We start from the raw sequence: 15,894 nt of genomic DNA, 5'->3' as shown, positions 1-15,894 counted from the left end.
GAATAGAATGTAACCATTGATTCAGTTTTCTGCATTTATATATAACGCATGATCAATTGTTGCATAAATTTGCTGCTATTAATGTTCCTTGCCATTACAGCAATTCTGACTATTGAACTGTTCTTGGCATTGCAGTGGACTAAAGAGGATGGACATAGAACTTCCACCTCTGCTGTCCCTAACCTGTTTGTTCCATTGAACACTAACCCAAAGGAGGTCCAAGAAATGAGGAACAAGGTTTGTAACTGTTGTTAAATAATTTAATTTGCCATCACTTTTGTTTAAATTGCATACTTGTAAATAGCTAATAATTTTGTTGTGATGAGGTCTTGCAGAAATCAAAAGCATGGCTTCTGCATTGTCCTCTCCATGATAACTAGAGGCAGAAACAGTTGCTATATATTCTTGAACTAAGCTCAGTAATCATTTGTCACCTGCTCCTTTTGACCCAATGAGGGCTTTAAACTAGGTTCAAAGGGGGCATGTGATAAAAGCCCACAGGTAAGTATATATATTAAAAAAAAAAAAAAGTGACAATACCACAGGGTTAGATGTTGGGGGGTGGGAGGACATGGAAAATTACAAGAGAGAAATTAGAGGGGGAATCTGCCCAACATCCATAGATGTCTGTACTCAGATGTAAGAAGTATGGGGAATGAACAGGAAATATTAGTACATAAGCTAAATTATGACTTAATTGGCATCACAGGAACTTGGTGTGATAAGTTATGACTGGAATATTGGTATAGAGGGGTATAGCTTGATCAGGAAGGACAGGCAGGGTGAAAAGGGAGGAGGCTTTGCATTATACATCAAGAATATATAAGCTTGTTCTGTAGTCCAGAAGGAGGTGGGAGGCAGACAAGCTGAAAGCTTCTCGGTTAAGATAAAGGGGGTTAAAAATACGGGTGACATTCTGGTAATGGTCCACCATAGACCACCAGATCAGAAAGAGGAAGTGGATGAGGCATTTCTAGAACAAATAACAAAAATATCCAAAATACAAAACCTGGTACTAATGGGAGACTGTAAGTACCCTGACATCTGTTGAAAGAGTAATATGGCAAAAAATAAACTTTCCAATAAGTTCTTGGAATGCATTGGGGAACAACTTTTTGTTCCAGAAAGGAATTAACCAGGGAGCTAGACATTTTAGACTTGATTCTGACCAATAGGTAGGAATTGGCTGCGAATCTGAAGGTGGAAGGCAATTTGGGTGAAAGTTATCATTTCATAGTTCTAAAGAAAGAAAAGAGTGAGAGCAGCAGAATAAGGACAGGGGACTTTAAAAAAGGCAGACTTCAACAAATTCAGATAAATGGTAGGTAAGGTCCCATGAGAAGAAAATCTAATAGAAAAAGGAGTTCAGGAGAGCTGGCAGTTTCTCAAGGAGACAATATTAAACGTGCAACTGCAAACTGTTCCAATGTGAAGGAAAGATAGGAAGGATAATAAGAATCTAATATTGCTCCACCAGGAACTCTTTAATGACTGGAAAATCCAAAAAGGAATCCTACACAACATGGAAACATGGACAAATTGATGAGGAGTACAAAAGTATAGCACAGCATGTAGGAACAAGATCAGAAAGGCTAAGGCACAAAATGAGGTACAACTAGAAAGGGACATAAAAGGCAATTAAGAAGACGTTCTTTAAATACACTAGGAGCAAGAGAAAGATGAAACAGTGTGTGTCTCTTCTACTCATTGGGGAAGGAGAGCTAATAACTTATGACATCAAGAAAAATGAGGTCTTTAATTCCTGTTTGCTTCAGTCTTTAGTAAAAAAAAAAAATTCATGGTAGCTAGATGCTCAGTACAGTTAATATTAAGAACAAGAGGGGGAGGAATGCAAGCCAAAATAGGGAAAGGTTAAAGAATATTTAAATAAGTTAGATGTGTTCAAGCTGATAGGATCTGATTAAATTCATCCCAGGTTACTTATTTAACTAGCTGAAGCCAGCTTGGAACCATTAGCAATTATCTTTGAGAACTCCTGGAGGATGGGTGGGTTCCCAGAGGACTGGAGAAGGGCAAACGTAGTACCTATCTTTAAGAAGGGAGAAAAAGAGGCTATGGGGAATTATAAACTAATCAGCCTAACTTCAATACCTGGAAAGATACTGGAATAATTTATTAAACAATTGGTGTGTAAACACCTGGAGTTAGAATAGGGTTATAAGGAATAGCCAGCATTGCTCGGTTGGCGGGGGGGAGGGAGGTGCGGCGGCTAGGGCAGGCTCCCTACCCGGCTCCAGGGAAGTGGCAACCCCAGCTCCTAGCTCTATGTGCTGCCTCCGCTACGCCCTGCCCCACCCCAAGCCCTGGTTCTTCAGCTCCCATTGGCTGGGAACCGTGGCCAGTGGGAACCACAGGGGCGGCGCCTCAGGGCGGTGACAGCAGCAGCACATGGAGCTAGGAGCTGAGGGAGGGGAGTTGCTGTCTCCCTTCCAGGGATACACCCACCCCCACCCCCCCACGGTAAGCACCACCCCACACCCCCAGCCCTGAATCCACCCATACTCCTGCTGCTGGGGGGCGGAAGGGCCCGAGACTGTCGCAGCAGCGGCCAGTGCGCCTGGCATAGGGGCTGCATTAACTGCTCTGGCAACCCCCAGGCCAGGTGCACCAGCCTGTGCAGAAGTCACGGAAAGTCACAGAATCCGTGACCTCCGTGACAAACACGGAGCCTTACTTATTACTGCTTGGCCAGCTTCTATGTCTGATATTACGTTATACAATTCCAGGCAGACTTTTTCAGGAGGTAGGGTCCAGAATTGAGCCACATACATGATGTGGCTGATTATTGTTAATTGTGATAGGGCCTGAGGGTGAACCAAGAACTTGAGCTAAGCAGTGTACGGTCCCTGCCCTGAAGAGTTCACAATTTAAATAGACAAGACAGAAAGAGTCAGGGGAAATGATCAATCATCATGGTAGTGCTGTGATTTTTTTATTTTGAGGGATTTTTATTTAGATTTTAGGGATGGGATTAGCTAAATTTGTATTCTAAAATGGCTTCTACTCCTAATTAAAATTCTTTGCAAAATATTTCCAAACCTTTGTCAATTTAAAATTAAAGCACAGAAATATGGATCCACCAGTCTATGGACGTTGCTTTATAATTGGGCTGTGATTAGGCAAGGTGTGGTTCCCCCCCACTTCCCAGATCTGTTGAGCCAGATATTAACCATTTTAAAGTGGTTCAGTGGTTTGAATTCCAGTCTGTGTGAAATTAACTTTAGATGTTACCACTGATCTTCTGTCAGGAAGTAGTTGGATCATCTTATTTAGCTTCCATTCTTGCAAAAGTATAAGCCATGTGTTGGCAACCTGTTAGCTAAAATTAGTAATGGCCTAACTTGCCTCCGATTGCTGCTGCTGGTGCTGTTAGTTGATGCCACTATCGGAAAAAGAGAAGTTTGTGCAGGTAAAATCTTTTAAAAGGTTGCTGGCATGAGCACTGTTTAGTGCTACGGGAGAGTCTGTCTGTTTTAAGGTTAAGGATAGAGCCATCATCTTTGTCCCAGCGGTGTTGTGAAATGGTCACTGTTTAATATGGAAAGTTCAGTGCAATTTAACCAATCCAAAAGGCAAAGATCTTGAAACTGAAATCTACACATGTGAAAGGTTGCAGTAGGCAGATGTTGATCCTTGTTATGTTGAGTTACTCACATTGATGGTATGTTGTTTTCTGTGTGAACATGCCTTCTTTTGAAAGCCCTGGGCTTGTTAAATGATAGCTGAACTTATCCTGTAGAGTCCTTCACATACTTGCCTTTCCAGTTTTTATAATGTGCTCTTCCTGTGGGAGCTGCATGGATTTTATTGGGTTTGGTATTTGGCTGCAATCTAGTCATCAAAAAATTGTACTTTAAGAACAATAATAAACATTTTTGTGTAGCAACATAGATGGTAGATTTGTTTGTCTTGTCCAAAACAAATAATTTATGGAAAGCCTGGTTTTGGGAGCAGTATTTCAGACAGAGGTAAAGGTCAGATGTAGACTAGATCGCACAGACAAAACTTTATTTAAGGAGCTCCAAATATCCCTGGCTCTTTTGAAGTATCTGCTCTGTAATGGTTCCCGTTCTACTAAATAATACAAAGAACTGTCAACACAAAGTTCAAGTAACTAGATGTCCGGTGCCAAACAAATTATATTCTAGCTTCTTGCTTTCCACTATAAAATATATTTGGAGAAATAAAATTGCTAATAAACTTGCAACTGACAATAGAAAGGGTATGTTGAATAAGACTCATTCTTACCTTTTTGCAAAAACTGTCACGAGGAAACTGTCAACTTAAACTTGGTTTAAATTTATTTTTTTATAAAAAATTTTTTTATAAAACCTAAGATCAGTAGAAGTGGAAAACAGTTGTTAAATAAACATTTCCACTGTGGTGCTAAAAGCCTGAAAGTGAAACCAACCAAAAACAGAAATAAAACTGATTTCAGGGGTTTTCATTGCCCCAGTCAAGATAAACACAAGGAGTAAACCCAGAGTATAAATAGAGTCGTGGGAATAAGATTTTTAATTTTTTCAGTTTTAATAATCTTAGGTGTTTGATAGTAAGATGGGTAGCTTCGTTTGTTTACAACATAATTTTAAGATGAATAGCCCTTTTCCATCCATGCAGCCACAAGTGAATCCCTCTAAATGCATCCTCTTCTGCAGCTTTAGAAACAGCGCTCCAAACTACTTTGAAATGTTGCATGCTGGGTCAGCAATTATGGTTTCATTGCCCTCTCAAGACATCCAGGTTCAGGAATTACTTTATTTCTATTCCCACATTGTGGAATGAGGAAAGAGTTTGCAAACATTGAAGACATAAAAGAGAACATTTGTGTTTAGATACACAGATGTATACTTCTTTATGCAGTTAACTGATTTTTGCATTCAAAAATATCCATTTGTGCACATGCAAATGAGGTATTTTGCATTCTCAAACAAATGTACTCATTAGCATCCACTTCAAAAGTATCGCCACCACTGTCAAAGTTTGGATGGTAAATTGAGGTGGTAAAGAGTATTGTTATTAAATAATCAATTTGTAAGTATCTAGAGGTTAGTAGAATTATAAGTAATAGCCACATGGATTTGTCAAGAACAAATCATGCCAAACCAATCTAATTTCCTTCTTTGACAGGGTTACTAGCCTATTGGATGGGGGAAAACTATAGATGTGATGTATCTTGATTTTAGTAACACTTTTGACGTAATCCCACAACATTCTCATAAGCAAATTTGGGAAATGTGGTCTAGATTAAATTACTATCAGGTAAGTTCAAAACTGCTTGAAAGACCAAAGAGTAGTTATCAATGGTTTGCAGTCAAATGGGTGGGGAAAACATCTCTAGTGGGATCCAGCAGGGGTTTGTTCTGGGTCTGATACTGGTCAATATTTCCATTAATGACTTGAAAAGTGGAGTGGAGAGCGTGTTTACGGAATTTGTAGATAGCACCAAACTGGGACTGGCCGCAAGCACTTTGAAAGACAGTATCAAAATTCAAAACAACCTTGACAAATTTTAGAACTGCTCTGAAATCAACAAGATGAAATTCAGTGGGGACAAGTGTAAAGTACTACATCTGGGAAGGAAAAATGAAATTCACAACTACAAATGGGAAATAACTGGCTAAGTATTAGTACATCAGAAAAGGATCTGGGGATGATAATAGATCAGAAATTGAATGAGTCAATGTGATGCAGTTGCGAAAAAGGCTAATATCAATCTGGGGTATTAATATTAAAGGAATGTTGTATATAAGACATGGAAGGTAGTTATCCCGGTCTACTCAGCCTCTGTGAGGCCTCAGCCAGAGTAGTGTGTCCACTTCTGGGCACCACGCTTTAGGAAAGGTGGATAACTTGGAGAGAGTTTAGAGGAGAGCAACAAAAATGATGAAAGGTTTAAAAAACCTGACATACGAGGAAATGTTTAGTCTAGAGAAAAGAAGATTGAGGAAGGAGCTAATAAGTCTTCCAACGTGTTACTGGCCATTATAAAGAGGATGGTGATCAGTTGTCTTTCATGTCCACTGAATATAGGACAAGATGTAATGGGCTTAATCTGCAGCGAGGGAGATTTAGGTTAGATTTTTTTATTTTTTTTTAGTGTTCATGCACACATACTTTCGAGCTACAAAGGTTAGTTAAGCCCTGCTTTAGGCTTCCAAGTAAGGTTGCGTATTCCCCGTCACTGGAGGATTTTAAGAACAGATCAGTGGTTCTTAACCTTTACTGCAGCCTGCACTCCTTTGGTTCTCAAAATATGTTCTCACACCCCTTATCAAAAATCGTGGAAGTAGGTCAGTTCTTTAAACCTAGATGTATTATTTGTTTGTGTATTACAGTCATCGTTTAAAATGTATAATGTTAATAAATACATAGATTTGATTAAACATGCCTGTGCTTAATTTGTGTTTTCGATGATTTACCTTCTTAAAAAAAATCTGGCACCCCCAGAAAGGGCATCTTGCACCCCGGGATAAGAACCACCGGGTTAGACGAACACCAGTCAGGAGATGGTCAAGGTTTACTTGGTTCTGCCTCAGCTGGACAAGATGACCTCTCAAGGTCCCTTCCGGCTCTACATTTCTATTATTCTATTTTAGTAGCACTTCCTGTTGGTTTTGGAATTACTCTCTGTGGGAGTGTGGTTGTGGAATTTGTGGATGCTAAAAGGTTGAACATGGTAAAAGACTGATCTGGAATGTTCTGATGTCCCTCTGAAGTGGCTTTCTCTGCTACCTGATCAATCTACTTTTACAATGTAAAAGGAAAGCAAATGCTGTGGTACCTGGATACCAAACTGATTGGCATGTAAGAAATAATCTATATCAAATAGAATCCTGGGGGTACATCTTCAGCTAGTGTAAACTGTCACAGCCCCATTGACATCCATGGAGCTCTGATAATTTATACCAACTCAGGACCTGTCCTAAAACCTAACCAAAAAAGGGTTTGGTTTGGTTTGTCTCTTCCCCCTTCCCCCCCGGCCCTCCCAACTGAGTGGATAAAATGGGTTTGTCTACTGTTCACATGTATTTATCTTGCTGTTTTCTTCACAGATCCGGGAGCAAAACTTACAGGATATTAAAACCGCTGGTCCTCAGTCACAGGTTCTTTGTGGGGTAGTAGTGGACAGGAGTCTTGTACAGGTGAGAACACAGAGTGCCATAAAACATAATCTTGAAGTTAATGTCTGGTGTCCTCTACTTTCACCTAATATGTCACTATAACATTATTCTTTAATTGGCAGAGAGTAACTATTTATAAGGTAAGTGTTAGAGATAACACACCATTGTCTTTGTGAGAGTGCTCAGGGTCAGAAATGTAAGAGGCTTTAGTAGTGCAGCTGAAGCATGTCTGTGAGAGATGCTCCTTGATTTATTTCTAAATGTAGTGCATGAAAATTTGAAAAGGCTATTTATATGGGTTAGAATCCTGCTCAAAACTAGTCAGGCTTTGTGACAACTTGGATATTTTTCAAGTTATTGTACTTTTAAAATATAAGATATTGGAAACAGCAGAGTCAATGTTGTGTAATAGTGTGTATTGAATATATTCTGATAACTGGACAGTCATTTATTTGGAGATCAATTAAAAAATAAAAGGAAACTATTGGTTTTGTGCATCAACAATAAAATCATTAAGCTAAAAATACTGTATTTGGTGCACTAAGAAAATAGACTTCCTTTGAATTACTGTTCAAAATAAGAGTTTTAAGTGCTGTCTATACAGTTGCTCAGCCAAGTGCACACACTAGTAACTTAAAAACTTACATCTCGGTAAATGTGAGTGATATAATTGGCAGTAGATAAGTATTTTCTGATGCACTTTATGAAGTTTGACTAGTCATATCATGAACATAGCATTTTTCAGTCTGGGTGTGATATTTGTGTGCATGTCAGTTCATTATCATTGCTACTTTATCTACCACTTACTGTTTCTCTGCATGTTTATAACTAGTGTCACATAATGCTCATGGTTGATGTGTTAAAGCCTGGGCTTGGTTTGCTCTGTTTACTCAATTTACTGTTGCAGGATGCTCCCCTGTCAGACTGTACGGAAACTATTGAAGGGCTCGATCTCACAGAGCAGGCCTTTAGTCCCGCTAAATCTCTCTCTGTTAGAAAGGTACTTACTGCCCTGTCATACTGCTCTAAATACTGTTGTTCACCCTTCACTTCTACCTCTCCCTACTCTGCCCTATTACCTGTAATAGCTAAAGAGTTGGCTTTAATGGAAAGACTAGATGGATGTACAAATTATGTATGTGCCATTCTACAAGCTGTTAAATTACCCTTCTAAAGTACCTCTTGAAGAAACTCAACATCTTTTTATATATTCAAACTGGTGAATAATATGAAAATGTGTGTGAAGTTAAGGGGCTCATCAGGAGTTCTGCATGTGGTGTTTGGTTTGTGCATGTCATCGGTGTTAAATAATCCTAATTTGAGATCCATTTTGAGCTAGCCTAGTCTCAGCCCAATTGCGTCAGTGTAATTCCAAAGATAACCACAGGTCTAAGGTTTACCAAGCTGTTTTAAAAAAAAAAAACAAAAAACCCATCTTCTAATTTTAAGGCTCCTAAGATGCAAGGATGCCAGATGCCTCCTTCTGTATTCCTGAAATAAGAGTTGAGATGCAGGAGCTGCTCAGCACTCCACAGGGCTGAGTCCTAAATATACTAATTCTCAAATGGTTATGAATAAGCAATATCTATGGCATTTTATGCAGTATAATTAAGGCACAAGATAAATCTAAAATGTGTTTTGGGTTTGCTTGGAAGGCTAATTAAAATTGGAGTAATTTGCACAATGGAAATTCTTCAGTCTGCCCTTTGATGGAGTTCTTTGGTGGGAGTTCAATATGGAACTTCAGCAGGTAGATATGTATGACTCCCTTTCTTCTCTGTCCCTCACCTCCTCCATCAAATTCTCAAATCAACTGGAAGATAAATAAATTGTGCCTCAAATCTCCTTTCTCCATCACCATCTTTATCCTGTCAAGAATTGAGAACAATTTGAAATGTACAGTTGTTGCAAGTCCTGTGACTTTTTTTAGCATGCCATCTGTGATCAGCCAATCTGAATTGTAGATATATCATACACCATAATATTGTGAGCGTGGTAAACGCTGGTTTTCAGGCCAAGACTCATGTTCTTTTCAAAAGGTATCCATATTCTAAAGGGAAGGGTAATGAATTATTCTTTTCAGATTTAAGGCTAGAATATATAAACCCAAAAGCACACACTTCAAAAGAAGTGTCTGTCCTTCACTTTTCTATTTTCTTTGCTCAATTATCATAATTTCAGCAGGGGGATTGGTGGTTTTAAATAATGTGTCATCACAATATACAGTAATAATTTTTACCAGTGAAATGCAAGATTTCATTTCAATTCTTATAAAGTGTTTGAATAATTGCAGTATGCTTGTAATGAAAGTATTCACACATATTTTACAAGGAATTTAAAGGTAGCAGAGGCCAGAAGTATGGGCAAAAGTATGTAATATGTTTTTAACAGTATATAATGTCAGGGAAAACCATCCAAATGAAGTGTTTTTTCCCCTCTTATTGGTGTCATTAAAATCCTAGGTTAACAGTGAAATGATGTCAAATTAGCTATCTTGACACAGAGTAGTAACCACCTACCTCATTATCTTTGTATAAAATGTGAATTGGGAATTTGGGACAGGAATATTTTGAAGAGTGAGGAATGACTGTATTGTGAAAAATGGCATTGATGGGATGGGTAAGCAAGTGATACAGGTAGATTGTGCTGAAAATCCAAACACAAATTATATATTTTCCTTTCCATTTAAGATTTTTTCAAAGCAAAAAAACCTATGGGAAATATAATGCACAACCAATCAGACTTTTTAAAATCAATTCCATTGTTAGGATTCTATAGAAACTCCTCTATATTGGAGCACTAGAGATTCTTCTGTTTTCAATTTCTTAGAAATTTGCACTCAAATATAGTAATAGCAAGAAATTGCTATCTGAATAGGATTTAAAATAAATAAATAATTAACATTGGGATATACATCAATTAGTAACACATTCATTTAAGAGAGAAAATTCCAGTGTTACATACAAAATATGTATGTAATCATTTGAGTCCAGTCTTGCCTAGAGCTGCATCGATAAATTATCTATTTTGCCTCATCAAATGCTTTGATGCTCTGAGAAATTCTGGCCATGTTCCATCACAAGGTCCTCATGCATCACATAATTGTAATGACGTGAACCATATTAACTAAGTTTCTGCTGCAATCCTAACCAAATAGGGAATTTGGGTGGGTTTTTTTCATTGACATTCTGTGATGTAATAAAATTAACAAGATATGGGCCATTTCCCTATTCTTGAAATGGAGTAGCTATTCATGTCTCTTCCTAAAAACTGCTCCATAGCTTTGCTTTTGCTGAGTAAATTCTATGTTCTGCCCTATAAATGGCTGCATTTCAGTGGTGACCTCTGGCTGTTAAACACCTTGAGACCTGGTTCTTTTGGATAAAAAGCACAATATAAGCACAACATGTTAATGTGTATTATTATCTTCCTAAACTTTTAAATGAGTCAGTTATCTGTTAGCAAGACAAAGTGGGTAAGGTAATATCTTTTATTGGGCCAACTTCTGTTGGTGAGAGAGACAAGCTTTCAAGCTATCAGTTATCTATCGTATTTCATGCGCTTCATAAAGGGAAGACAGATGCTCATATTAGGTGCCAGTACTGTTCATGTTTACCCCTAAGATTAAGATGTGTTCTCAATTTACATTTATGAAAGCAAAATACAGTAGAAAGCTTACAAAGTGAGTTCATTTTGACCAGAATTTTTATACAGGAAATGTATAGAATCATAGAATATCAGGGTTGGAAGGGACCTCAGGAGGTCATCTAGTCCAACCCCCCTGCTCAAAGCAGGACCAATCCCCAACTAAATCATCCCAGCCAGGGCTTTGTCAAGCCTAACCTTAAAAATATCTAAGGAAGGAGATTCCACCACCTCCCTAGGTAACGCATTCCAGTGTTTCACCACCCTCCTAGTGGAAAAAGTTTTTCCTAATTTCCAACCTAAACCTCCCCCACTGCAACTTGAGACCATTACTCCTCGTTCTCTCATCTGCTACCACTGAGAACAGTCTAGATCCATCCTCTTTGGAACCCCCTTTCAGGTAGTTGAAAGCACCTACCAAATCCTCCCTCATTCTTCTTTTCCACAGACTAAACAATCCCAGTTCCCTCAGCCCTTCCTCATAAGTCATGTGTTCCAGTCCCCTAATCATTTTTGTTGCCCTCCGCTGGACTCTTTCCAATTTTTCCACATCCTTCTTGTAGTGTGGGGCCCAAAACTGAACACAGTACTCCAGATGAGACCTCACCAATGTCGAATAGAGGGGAACGATCACGTCCCTCAGTCTGCTGGCAGTGCCCCTACTTATACATCCCAAAATGCCATTGGCCTTCTTGGCAACAAGGGCACACTGTTGACTCCTATCCAACTTCTCGTCCACTGTAACCCCTAGGTTCTTTTCTGCAGAACTGCTGCCGAGCCATTCGGTCCCTAGTCTGTAGCGGTGCATTGGATTCTTCCGTCCTAAGCGCAGGACTCTGCACTTGTCCTTGTTGAACCTCATCAGATTTCTTTTGGCCCAATCCTCTAATTTGTCTAGGGCCCTATGTATCCTATCCCTACCCTCCAGCGTATCTACTTCTCCTCCCAGTTTAGTGTCATCTGCAAACTTGCTGAGGGTGCAATCCACACCATCCTCCAGATCATTTATGAAGATATTGAACAAAACCAGCCCCAGGACCGACCCTTGGGGCACTCCACTTGATACCGGCTGCCAACTAAACATGGAGCCATTTGATCACTACCGGTTGAGCCCGACAATCTAGCCAGCTTTCTATCCACCTTATAGTCCATTCATCCGTCCCATACTTCTTTAACTTGCTGGCAAGAATACTGTGGGAGACCGTGTCTAAAGCTTTGCTAAAGTCAAGGAAAAACATGTCCACCGCTTTCCCCACATCCACAGAGCCAGTTATCTCAACATAGAAGGCAATTAGATTAGTCAGGCCTTGGTGAATCCATGCTGACTGTTCCTGATCACTTTCCTCTCCTCTAAGTGCTTCAGAATTGGTTCCTTGAGGACCTGCTCCATGATTTTTCCAGGGACTGAGGTGAGGCTGACTGGCCTGTAGTTCCCAGGATCCTCCTTCTTCCCTTTTTTAAAGATGGGCACGACATTAGCCTTTTTCCAGTCGTCTGGGACTTCCCCTAATCGCCATGAGTTTTCAAAGATAATGGCCAATGGCTCTGCAGTCACATCCACCAACTCCTTTAGCACTCTTGGATGCAGCGCATTCGGCCCCATGGACTTGTGGTCGTCCAGCTTTTCTAAATAGTCCCGAACCACTTCTTTCTCCACAGAGGGCTGGTCACCTCCTCCCCATGCTGTGCTGCCCGGTGCAGTAGTCTGGGAGCTGACCTTGTTCGTGAAGACAGAGGCAAAAAAAGCATTGAGTACATTAGCTTTTTCTACATCCTCTGTCACTAGGTTGCCTCCCTCATTCAGTAAGGGGCCCACATTTTCCTTGACTTTCTTCTTGTTGCTAACATACCTGAAGAAACCCTTCTTGTTACTCTTAATATCTCTTGCTAGCTGCAACTCCAGGTGTGATTTGGCCTTCGTAATTTCACTCCTGCATCCCCGAGCAATATTTTTATACTCTTCCCTGGTCATTTGTCCAATCTTCCACTTCTTGTAAGCTTCTTTTTTGTGTTCAAGATCAGCAAGGATTTCACTGTTAAGCCAAGCTGGTCGCCTGCCATATTTACTATTCTTTCGACACATCGGGATGGTTTGTCCCTGTAACCTCAATAAGGATTCTTTAAAATACAGCCAGCTCTCCTGGACTCCTTTCCCCCTCATGTTGTTCTCCCAGGGGATCCTGCCCATCAGTTCCCTGAGGGAGTCAAAGTTTGCTTTTCTGAAGTCCAGGGTCCATATTCTGCTGCTCTCCTTTCTTACCTGTGTCAGGATCCTGAACTCGACCATCTCATGGTCACTGCCTCCCAGGTTCCTATCCACTTTAGCTTCCCCTACTAATTCTTCCTGGTTTGTGAGCAGCAGGTCAAGAAGAGGTCTGCCCCTCGTTGGTTCCTCCAGCACTTGCACCAGGAAATTGTCCCCTACACTTTCCAAAAACTTCCTGGATCGTCTGTGCACCGCTGTATTGCTCTCCCAGCAGATATCAGGGTGATTGAAGTCTCCCATGAGAACCAGGGCCTGCGATCTAGTAACTTCCGTGAGTTGGCGGAAGAAAGCCTCGTCCACCTCATCCCCCTGGTCCGGTGGTCTATGGCAGACTCCCACCACAACATCACCCTCGTTGCTCACACTTCTAAACTTAATCCAGAGACACTCAGGTTTTTCTGCAGTTTCATACCAGAGCTCTGAGCAGTCATACTGCTCTCTTACATACAATGCAACTCCCCCACCTTTTCTGCCCTGCCTGTCCTTCCTGAACAGTTTATATCCATCCATGACAGTACTCCAGTCATGTGAGTTATCCCACCAAGTCTCTGTTATTCCAATCACATCATAATTCCTTGACTGTGCTAGGACTTCCAGTTCTCCTTGCTTGTTTCCCAGACTTCTTGCATTTGTGTATAGGCACTTGAGATAACTCGCTGATCGTCCCTCTTTCTCAGTATGAGGCAGGACCCCTGCCCTCTCGCGCGCTCCTGCTCGTGCTTCCTCCCGGTATCCCACTTCCCCATTTACCTCAGGGCTTTGCTCTCCTTCCCCCGGTGAACCTAGTTTAAAGCCCTCCTCACTAGGTTAGCCAGCCTACTCGCGAAGATGCTCTTCCCTCTCTTCGTTAGGTGGAGCCCGTCTCCGCCTAGCACTCCTCCTTCTTGGAACACCATCCCATGGTCAAAGAATCCAAAGCCTTCTCTCCGACACCACCTGCGTAGCCATTCGTTGACTTCCACAATTCAACGGTCTCTACCCAGGCCTTTTCCTTCCACGGGGAGGATGGACGAGAAGACCACTTGCACCTCAAACTCCTTTATCCTTCTTCCCAGAGCCACGTAGTCCTCAGTGATCCGCTCAGGGTCATTCTTGGCAGTATCATTGGTGCCCACGTGGAGAAGCAGGAAGGGGTAACGATCCGAGGGCTTGATGAGTCTCGGCAATCTCTCCGACACATCGTGAATTCTAGCTCCTGGCAAGCAGCAGACTTCTTGGTTTTCCCGGTTGGGGCGGCAGATAGATGACTCAGTCCCCCTGAGGAGAGAGACCACGACCACCGCCTCCTTCTCTTGGGAGCGGTGGTCATGGAACCCCCAACCCTAGGACAGTGCATCTCATGCCTTCCAATCGGCGGAGTCTCCTTCTGTTCCCTTCCCTCAGATGTATCATCTAGTCCACTTTCCGCATTAGTACCTGTGGAGAGAACATGAAAACTGTTACTTACCTGTATCTGCGTTGCTGGTACATGGACGCTCCCCTTTTTTCTTCTGGAGGTCACATGCTGCCAAATTGCTTCACCATCCTCCTGTCCCTGCTGCGCAGCCTGCTCTGAATCTTCAGAACACTGTGCCTGTAGAAGCATATCCTGACGTCTGTCCAGGAAATCTTCAGTTTCTCTTGTGCAATGCAGGGTCGATACCTGTTGTTCCAGACCTTGAACCTTCTCTTCCAATATGGAGACCAGCTTGCACTTTGTACAGTCAGTCACTTCTGACCTATGGAAGAATTATAGCATTATCCAGAGTTGGACATTTCTCTTGTTCATCCTCTGTGTGGGAGAAACTTACCCCTCAGACTTCTCAAGGGTGGAAAGAAATTGCATTAACGGTTACCAGTCTCTCCCATTGCTGTTTTGTTGTTAATATAGTAAAGAAAGCAGTCCTAATGCACAAGTCAGTCACACGTAGAGTCAGACAACCCTCAAATACTCTATTATAGCCTACTATAGCTATTATAGTCTATTATAGCTAAAAATAATATTAAATAATATTAAAATCAGATAATGGTCCAAGTGAAGGTTTCAGAGTAACAGCCATGTTAGTCTGTATTCGCAAAAAGAAAAGGAGTACTTGTGGTACCTTAGAGACTAACCAATTTATTTGAGCATAAGCTTTCGTGAGCTACAGCTCACTTCATCGGATGCATACTGTGGAAAGTGTAGAAGATCTTTTTATATACACACAAAGCATGAAAAAATACCTCCTCCCACCCCACTCTCCTGCTGGTAATAGCTTATCTAAAGTGATCACTCTCCTTACAATGTGTATGATAATCAAGTTGGGCCATTTCCAGCACAAATCCAGGTTTTCTCACCCCCCCCCCCCCCCACACACACACAAACCCACTCTCCTGCTGGTAATAGCTTATCTAAAGTGACCACTCTCCTTTCAATGTGTATGATAATCAAGGTGGGCCATTTCCAGCACAAATCCAGGGTTTAACAAGAACGTCGGGGGGGGGGGGTAGGAAAAAACAAGGGGAAATAGGTTACCTTGCATAATGACTTAGCCACTCCCAATCTCTATTCAAGCCTAAGTTAATTGTATCCAATTTGCAAATGAATTCCAATTCAACAGTTTCTCGCTGGAGTCTGGATTTGAAGTGTTTTTGTTGTAATATAGCAACTTTCATGTCTGTAATCGCGTGACCAGAGAGATTGAAGTGTTCTCCGACTGGTTTATGAATGTTATAATTCTTGACATCTGATTTGTTCTTTTACGTAGAGACTGTCCAGTTTGACCAATGTACATGGCAGAGGGGCATTGCTGGCACATGATGGCATATATCACATTGGTGGATGTGCAGGTGAACGAGCCTCTGATAGTGTGGCTGATG

At 41.2% G+C, this 15,894-nt stretch overlaps 1 protein-coding gene across 10 annotated transcripts in view; it reads left to right on the top strand.

Annotated features, from left to right (window-relative positions):
- ADD1 (adducin 1) overlaps positions 1-15,894 on the top strand; it is a 128,532-nt gene that overhangs the window by 90,618 nt on the left and 22,020 nt on the right. For 7 of the 10 annotated variants that reach the window (XM_077815905.1, XM_077815901.1, XM_077815908.1 and 4 more), the window contains exons 11-13: positions 136-237; positions 7,077-7,166; positions 8,053-8,145. In XM_077815905.1, coding sequence (XP_077672031.1) covers positions 136-237; positions 7,077-7,166; positions 8,053-8,145 — 285 coding nt within the window. The remainder of the gene's footprint in view (positions 1-135; positions 238-7,076; positions 7,167-8,052; positions 8,146-15,894) is intronic. The other 3 variants (XM_077815906.1, XM_077815902.1, XM_077815910.1) reach the window with 1 other exon arrangement.

Source organism: Eretmochelys imbricata, chromosome 4 (assembly GCF_965152235.1).
Source record: "Eretmochelys imbricata isolate rEreImb1 chromosome 4, rEreImb1.hap1, whole genome shotgun sequence".
Lineage (NCBI taxonomy): Eukaryota > Metazoa > Chordata > Testudines > Cheloniidae > Eretmochelys > Eretmochelys imbricata.
The sequence above is the reverse complement of the archived record's forward strand: the minus strand, read 5'-3'. Positions and strand labels throughout refer to the sequence as shown.